Source organism: Epinephelus moara, chromosome 4, assembly GCF_006386435.1.
Source record: "Epinephelus moara isolate mb chromosome 4, YSFRI_EMoa_1.0, whole genome shotgun sequence".
Taxonomy (NCBI): domain Eukaryota; kingdom Metazoa; phylum Chordata; class Actinopteri; order Perciformes; family Serranidae; genus Epinephelus; species Epinephelus moara.
In genome coordinates, this window is record NC_065509.1 from 35,575,504 (window position 1) to 35,584,056 (window position 8,553).

The following is an 8,553-nucleotide window of genomic DNA, read 5'->3' on the forward strand; positions in this document are numbered from 1 at the left end:
AAAAGATGAACACGCCATAGCAGGTGCTGGGCTAGTGGCCGATCTAAGACAGGCCCAACAGTGGTGGAGAAAAACTGATTTATTCAGTGTTTTTACCATTTTGAATCAGCAGACCTGTTAGTTTTGGAGATGAAGCGACATGTGTGGAAAATTAGGCTCATGGTGAAAATCTGCTAAACGTCTGAATCAGAAATAAGACATTAACACATTAGCAGGCCAACAAGCCAAACTGCATTTGAGAAACAACAATTTGTATGGTGTAACTGCGTTATTCAATGTTTTTCCTGGTTTTAATCACCTGGTTGGTTTGTTTAGAGAGGAAGAGACCTTTGCTGATAATTCGGCTCCCTGTAAAAATCTCCTGAACAAAAAACACTGAAGGAATCCTAACCGGGAGAAGCTTCAGCTGGATGCAATCCTTAATCCGCACCACTAGATGTCACTAAATCCCCCTAAATCTTACACACTGTTCCTTTAAATACTCCAACTGTAACTGTGTTGTCTATGGCTGTCATGTTTTCCACACACAGATTTATTGTGCACCACTTTGAACAGGTAGAGCCCTATGTATCCATTCGGCGTCCACCTGAAATGAATACATGGGTGTTTTAAAGGCTAAAGGAAGCTCACTGTACTGTATGTGTCAGACCCCAATTGGTTTATCACTAAGCTGTCTTCCTTCTTGTCTCTGTCTATAAGTAAAGGTCTTTGAGCACGTTTGTAACAGCTTAGCCCTTTGTAATGGGCAACCCATGTAAATGGTCCGTACAGTACAAATTCTCTGACGTAGATCCACAACACATAGACTTTAATGCGCTGCATAAAAACTGCTGCTGCATTCCATTCTGATTACAATACTAACCTTACCCACTACATTGCTTAAATCTACCCCAAATGAAAAAAGCACCTGTGTGTTATGTCTTGTTCCTTTCTGTGCTTTTTAGATAATACTGGCTGTTAAAAATTGTATTATTATTATATATAGTGGTGCATTTTTGTGCATATTTATTTTTTTGTCGTGGATGTGATCGTTTTTGTTCGTGTGCATTTTTTAAAAATCTTGATCTTTCGCCCTTGCCCCGTTGCTGACCCTTCTTTCGTGTGCATTTCGCAGGAGAAGACGAGCGCCCTCAGCCTGAGCAACGTGGCTGGGGTCTTCTACATTCTGGTCGGAGGACTCGGTTTGGCCATGCTGGTGGCCTTGATTGAGTTCTGTTACAAGTCCCGAGCCGAGGCGAAACGAATGAAGGTGGCAAAGAATGCACAGAATATTAACCCAACTTCCTCGCAGAATTCACAGAATTTTGCAACTTATAAGGAAGGTTACAACGTATATGGGATCGAAAGTGTAAAAATTTAGGGGGTAGGGAACGAGGTTTTCATAAATTCCCCCCAAATGCACGCTTTTTTGGCTCCATCCGTTCCATCCTTCAGTGTTAGTGAATGAAGAGGTTGGCCAAAGGATCGTATGTACTGGTGATTTATGATTTATTGAGAGAGAGAGAGATATCCCCCCTTTTTAAAGATTTAATCTGTGTTTGTCCATTTAAGTTTCCTTGCAATTTGAAACCATTTTCATGTATGACTGTTGATGGCCATGCTTGTTAATACCTCTGTCCTAGTAACACATTTCAACAATAATGCTTGCAATGACCATGCATAAGCCTTTACATGATCATTTGAATCTCGCATTGTGTTATCCATGGAGATCATATTTAGTTCTCATCTCCATCGTCATGTTTTGAACATTTATAATCTTTTAAGCTTACAGGTTTGGAGATGCTCTAACCTAACATGTTGCTTCCTTGTTTGTGTATGGATTCTGTGTGTGTGAATGTGTTAATGTACGCCTGTGTCTGCGTGCGCATGTGACTTCTGTGTGCTTAGATGACCTTTGGGGACGCCATGAGGAACAAAGCGAGACTTTCCGTCACTGGGAGTACTGGGGAGAATGGTCGGGTGATGACTCCAGAGTTTCCTAAAGCTGTCCACGCCGTCCCTTACGTGAGACCTGACATGGGACTAAACGTCAGCCTGACAGATCTGTCCTGATCAATGAGAAACTTCTGAGTGCCTTACAATGGTTTCAATAGAGCGATTCTTTTTTTTTCCCCCTGTCCTGCCCTCCTTCATTCTGTTCTGGCGCTTTTTCTGTCTCTGTCTGGTGAAAAAGGAAAAGGTAGGAGATGGAGGCTTCATTTTGTGTCTCACAAAGACTTGTATTGTTGCGCTCTGTCTCTGTTTCTCACCGTATACAACAACTCCCTCTCTCTGGGTGGAATTACATCTCGGAATATAAAAGGGAGGCTCCTTTTTTTCTAAACTGATGACACCACGCTTTCCCGTCTGACTGTCTGGACTGGACTGAGACGGGAATGAGGGCTTGAATGACGGCTGCTTCTGGGAGTTTCAGTCATCTCAACTGTGTTTGTGTGTATGTGAGGAGTGTGAGTGTGTGTGTGTGCGTGCGTGTGTGCGTCAGGAGAAGATGTCACTGTTTCTGTAGCCGCCACCGCCGAACAGGATTTCCAAGCACACTTGATATCATCTGCATTAAGATGTGAAATTGTCTTTTTTTTTCTAAGAAAATCTAGAAAAAAGTTTATTGGGAAAAAAAAAATATTTTTATGTATTTTCACAAAATAGCTTTTAAATAAACTTGCTTACATACTGGTTGGATATAAACATCTTAATGTGTGAGTATTAAGACAGAAAAAAAATACTAAAACAGCTTCTAGTTCCATATTTTTAAAGCCAAATACATTGCATATGGGGCTGAGATGTTGAAATCATGTAATTAATTCCTATTCTAAACTTTCCTGTATATTTTATTCTTTAACATTTGGTGTTGATATGAAATATATGTCAATGCTTGACATTTGGAATCAATCCTTCTATGTTTTTTCTTGTTAGAGTTGTTGCAGCGAATTTTGCTTTCTACTTTTGTCTCCTCGTTTGCTTCAGTGCTTTTGTTGTTTGTGTTTTTTCTGACGAGAACCAGGGTTGTTCTTACTTTCGAGAGGAAATTGACCTGTTTACACCCCATGAATGCAAAAAAAAAAAAAAAAAAATAGTCCGGTGTGGTATTATCGCATCACATGTTGAAGTGACATCAAAAAGAGGCATCGACATTCCACATGGTTCACGTGGTGGTTTTTCAAATGCCAAATAAGTAAGAGTGCCAAATTCTAGTGCCAGTAGATATGAATATAGTCTTAATATAATCGATCACTGTCATCTCAGTGAATGTAAATGATACATTCTGTAACTTTTGTAACTAGATGTACAGTTGGTGGCAATGACAGTGCTAATACAATAGCCTTTACGCTTTGTTTTCCAGTCTCCATGTATTTTGCATTGATCTGACAATAAAGTAGCACCAGTTGCATGTTGTTGCCGCAAATAAGTTGATTTCATTACTGCCAAACATGCGTTTTCATTTCAATGTTGAAGTTGTGAGGTTAATTGTTTGAAATTGGAAATACAATGTTAGACATATATACAATATATACATATATACATATATTTTATATAAAAAGTTTGAATATGAAAAATTATAGCCCCTTTTCATGATGGCGTCAAAGCTACTCTGCTTCCATTCAGTACTAAATTCCGTTTCTTATTCAGAAAGTACAGTATTATTTTTTTAAGTTATGCAGTCTTATAATAAGTTACTTACAAAACTTATACAGACGAGCACTTCTAATAACGAGACACCTTTTTTTATGTTATTTTATTTTATGAATTTGACCTGACGAGTCCTCCACTGCAACACAAAGGGAGGAGAACTGTACTATTACTATCACTGTTGTTTTTGTAATCGACAATAGAAACATATACCGTAGTTGCTTATCAGTTTCATGGCATATTCAGGCTATTCTCACTGACATTTTGTATATGGAATGTGTGCTAACTTGTTTATTTTTTGGGACTCTTTCTAAATAAAAGTGGCTGATCTCTTGTTACCTCTCAGTGTGTGTTATTTATTCAGGAGGAGGATGAGTTTCCTGGGGAAAGCATCACAGAGGAAGTATTCTTTTACCATGGCAATTAAATGTCTTTCAAAGGCAACTTTAATGCAACCACAGGATAGTTGTGTCTGTCTTTCAGACAGTCGGGAGCACCGAGTCCTAAATGACAGAATTAATCAGTTTATCAAACTAACTTTCTTTAAAAGGACAGCTTACTCCGAATTTAAAAAATATATTATTTTTCCTCTCACCTGAAGTTTTGGTATGAGTTACTAATGGTGTGTCTCAAATCACATACTTCCGTTAGTACACTTCTATGTAGTATACTGTGTGCACTATGTACTCATTGGCGTAGTACGCAAATTTTGACAGCGTAGTGTTGTCTCAAACCAAACACGGCCGTTGTGCACTCACCAGAAATGACGACCGCAAATTAGCTAGTTAGCAAACTAGCATTAGCATTCGCATTATCGTTCACAGTACCAAATCATTACAGACTGCTAAATTAACCCAATAAACATACTGCTGGCTTATACCTGACAACAGTATAGTGCTGCTTAGTGCAAAACACACATGTATTTGTACAATGCAGCGACGTCACACAGTCCTCTGCCGCTATTTCCAGTTTGAAAAGTGGTCCCTCCCCTTCGGCTACGTAGCCAAGATGGCGACCATTGAGGGTCCATAGTTCCACACTCAATTTCTTGACCGTTTTAAGTGCACCACTTAAAGTGCACTGCATTTTTCCATACACACTTATGCACTCAAAATAGTAAGTGTAAGTACAGAAGTACGCGATTTGAGACACAGCATAGTGTTTGAGATGTACTGTGGAAATGTGCGCCTTCTCTCCAATGTCATGGAATGAGACAGCACTCGGCTCTTGTTGCTTAAAGCGACAAAAATTATATATATATTTGAAAATCGCAACAGCAATGTCTCTTTCCAGACATCATGACCCGCTTACTCAAAATAATCAAGAGACCTTGTTGCTAGCAGTTTCATATAGGAACTTTTCTTTCCCCTTGCAGAAGGAAGCGTGCATCTACTCATGTAGGAGAGGCTTGTGACAGCGCGACATGTAAACAGTAATGGTGTCTTTCTCAGCTGAGCTGTAACATTAGAACTAATAGTTTGATAGTGCTAGCTCACCTGAGCTAGCTAAGATTACAGCTCAGTTGGGGAGGGTGACATTAATGTTTAGGCCTACAACTGCGCTGTCTTGAGCCTCTCATCCATGAGTAGATGTACACTTCCTTCTGCGTGGTCAAACAGTTGGCAGGTTTAGTTTGGTAAAAAAGAAAATAGTTCCTACATGAAACTATTTTCAACAAGGTCTGTGGACTATCTCTCACAAAAACAATCTGGATTGATATGTAGCACTAAAGGTGAGAGACAAACAAATGTATTTTTTGATTTTGTCCCTTTAATGGTTATAGCAATAGCTGCCAGTACAGTGTCCTGTTGTCTTTTGTTCAAGGCAAACGTGATCCTAAAGGTTAAAAGTTTATTTTTTGGAGTGCTACATTTCTTAAAGTCATTATTTGATGACATAAATTAAAGCGTATATTCTACTAAGCATTATGCATCCAGTGTTAAGTGGTTCAGCGGAAGGCCCTGGTTCAGTCACAAGTGTGTGAGTGATTCTCCCTGGTTAGACCTCTCCTCAGGATCGTGTGCAGTCTGTGCTTGATTGACATCAGTCTGACTCTGCTGTTAAAAGCTCTGCACACCCACACAGGTGTTTTCACTTCTTCTGCCTGATTAGCCCTCTGCTCAGGTTGAAGCTGGGTGATTCTGTGCTGGGAGTTTACATGATGTCACTTAACAAGATGGCTGTCAAACCACAAAGTGAAATTCACTGGTTCTGGAAAGAGACATGTAGTAACCACTGGAGGGTTGGTGAACTGTTTTAGCTGGAGAGCTTATTGTTAACTTGCTAGCCAGCCTGGCAGAGCTTGTGCTGATCCATCGTAAAAGCTCCTGGAGCTTCTCTCTGTTTCCTCACTACTCACTGCTGTTTACTTCTCTGTAGAATTTTGTTCATTGCAAACAGTTTCATTTAATAATAAGATATTGAAGAGGGAGAGTAAAGCCCTCCAATCTAATCAGCTTCCAATGGTCAAATGGCAAAATTTGTAAAGTCATCGTCTTAGTGTCTTAGTGCAGACTGCTAATGAGATAAAAGTTCAGCTGTCTGAATTTGTAAAATTGACCTCTATCTCTCTGTCTGTCTGTCTGTCTGTCTGTTTGTGGAAGAGTTAGAGGTCTAGTGTGGAAGGATTTAGGGGCATCTACTGGCAGAATTGGAATAAGATATTAATGACTATGTTTGCATTAGTCAGGAGTCCACCATGTTGTTCTACAGAAGCACAGAATGGACAAATCAAAACACTGGCTCTAGACAGTGCCATTCACCTTTACGTGTCGGCGACTGTTGCTCTCCTACATGCTTGGCACACAGGGGAAATTTCAGCTCCGCACCCTTACTGCTAGATGTCACTAAATCCTTCACACTGGACCTGTAAATAAAAATGAATTGTGCAACACAGCCAGCAAGCAAATATAGCTTCCTCCATTTTGATTCTCCGGCTCTTCGTCGAGCTTCCAAGGTCTGCTCTGTCAAGATGGCATGCCATTTTGTCAAAAGTGAAAAGTTAAACTCAACATATAGCCTATCGTTGATTGATTTCATCTCCTTAATGAAATCCTCTGACTGAATTTTGCCTTTTTAAATCCTGGCATCACCTGAGTTAGTGGGTTACTGGTGTACAGGTCTTCAAGGCCCTCTAACATTTGGGCTGTCCGAATTGAAAAGTCCTAGATTGCAATGTAAGACAAGTCCACCAGTGGCCCATGATTTCTATTGCTCAGCATTACGCACAGGCTAGTAGCTCTGCAGGTTCATTGAAGACCTCTCCCAGAGATGGTGACATGATCAACTCACTGCTCTGCAGAGAGGCACACTCCTCCACAATTAAGCCCTTTGACCTAACTCAAGAACTGAATATGTTGTGTTTCATTTGTACTTTTTGTATTTGATTTTTATGGCTTGTACCTATGTTATTTTGTCCCTGATGTGATTGTGGTGAATGAGGTGTGACACTTTCACGTCAGCTCCCACTGTCCAGTAGATTTTAAATCCTGTTCAACCAATTATCCAACAGGAAGTGCTTACCTGTTGAAGGCTGACTATATATGTTTGCCATTTTGCTTTTGTCCTTTTTGACTCTGATGACTGTTTGCACAATTAAAGGCTGCAAATTAATCAGTGTGATCAGTCCTTTTCTTTTCCCTGGACAGTTCTCGAGTTAAGGGGCAGCTGATTTAACCGCGTGCTGCTGGAAGATGTGCAGGGAACTCTGTTTAAGCACATTTAGAGTTTTGGCAATCAAGACTGAAATAAACAGAATTCACTGACAACTAGTTGGTTTTTTGATGCAAAAGAAGTGTCAGTGCTAAGACCAAAGATTTTTTTTTGCTACATTTTAAATATAAGTGTGGCACAGATGGATGAGCTCCACCCAACTTCCCACTGAGCAGACGTCTAATCCAGATAACTGAAAACACCTGTGTAGGTGCAGCCTACATTTGCACAGTAGTTTGACACGGTGGAGATAAAGGTCTTGGTTTTTCTGAAGACATTTACAGAACAATATAAAATGCTTATTTAACTGCAATAAAAATGATGTTCTATGATCATTTACTGCAGCATTCCCAGCCCTCGTGACATTTGAAAAACTATCAATTGTGTCACAGCGTCACTGTAAAAATACAGATACACACAAAAATACTCTTGAAAAACTGTCTCTTTGTAAATGCAGGGTTTTGTCCAATAGCTGCACCACGGTAACTCTAAGCCTTTGTGGAGTGTTACAATCCATGGAGGAGAATAAATCTCCTCGTTATGAGTTTAAAGCAGTCGAGTGATGAGGTGCCTTATTTGGTTCACCCTCTTTCTGCTGAGTGGTAATGAATGTCACGTATCTCCATGAAGATGGTTGACTTCCCCTCTGCTCCATAAAGATAATCCCTCTTTTCTCTCAATCAGGCTCCTCTCCGCTTCTTTGTATTCATTTTCCATCACACCTTGGAGTTAATTACGTCATATTAAAATCATGTTTGGCCACGTGCTCTCCTTACAGTGAGCGGACTGTCACTGAGGGACTGCAGAGTCTGTTTTATTAAATGTATTATCATCTATATCTTCAGCATCTGTGTTTCTAATTTTTTTTTGGATAATATTTTGGGCAATTTTTGCCTTTATTGAGAGGCCCGCAGAGACAGAGGAGGGGATGACACGCAGCAAAGGGCTGAGGGTTGGAATCAAACCTGAGCAGCTGCAAAGGACTCGTTTCATACAGGGCGTTTACTCTCAGCAGGCATGCAATTTTGGGTTTGACTTGAGCAACTTGACTGATAACTTATAGCCCCTACAAGGAACTTTCATTTTGAGTTGATTTTGGCGACCCTGTGGACAAAAGCGGTAGTGTTTTGCCGGAATGAAGCCTACATTTCCCATGAGCTCTAGCGCGTATTGTTGTAAAGATGCTTACCTGACTCGCGCATGTGTTTGTTTTGG

General features: G+C 40.2%; 1 protein-coding gene across 4 annotated transcripts in view; it reads left to right on the forward strand.

Annotated features, from left to right (window-relative positions):
• The window catches only part of gria2b (glutamate receptor, ionotropic, AMPA 2b), an 84,131-nt gene extending 80,179 nt beyond the window's left edge, over positions 1 to 3,952 (forward strand). For 2 of the 4 annotated variants that reach the window (XM_050042469.1, XM_050042470.1), the window contains exons 15-16: positions 1,115 to 1,249; positions 1,888 to 3,952. In XM_050042469.1, coding sequence (XP_049898426.1) covers positions 1,115 to 1,249; positions 1,888 to 2,052 — 300 coding nt within the window. In that variant the 3' untranslated portion in view covers positions 2,053 to 3,952. Of the gene's footprint in view, positions 1 to 1,114; positions 1,364 to 1,887 lie in introns of all 4 variants that reach the window. The other 2 variants (XM_050042471.1, XM_050042472.1) reach the window with 1 other exon arrangement.
• Positions 3,953 to 8,553: the final 4,601 nt, after the last annotated feature.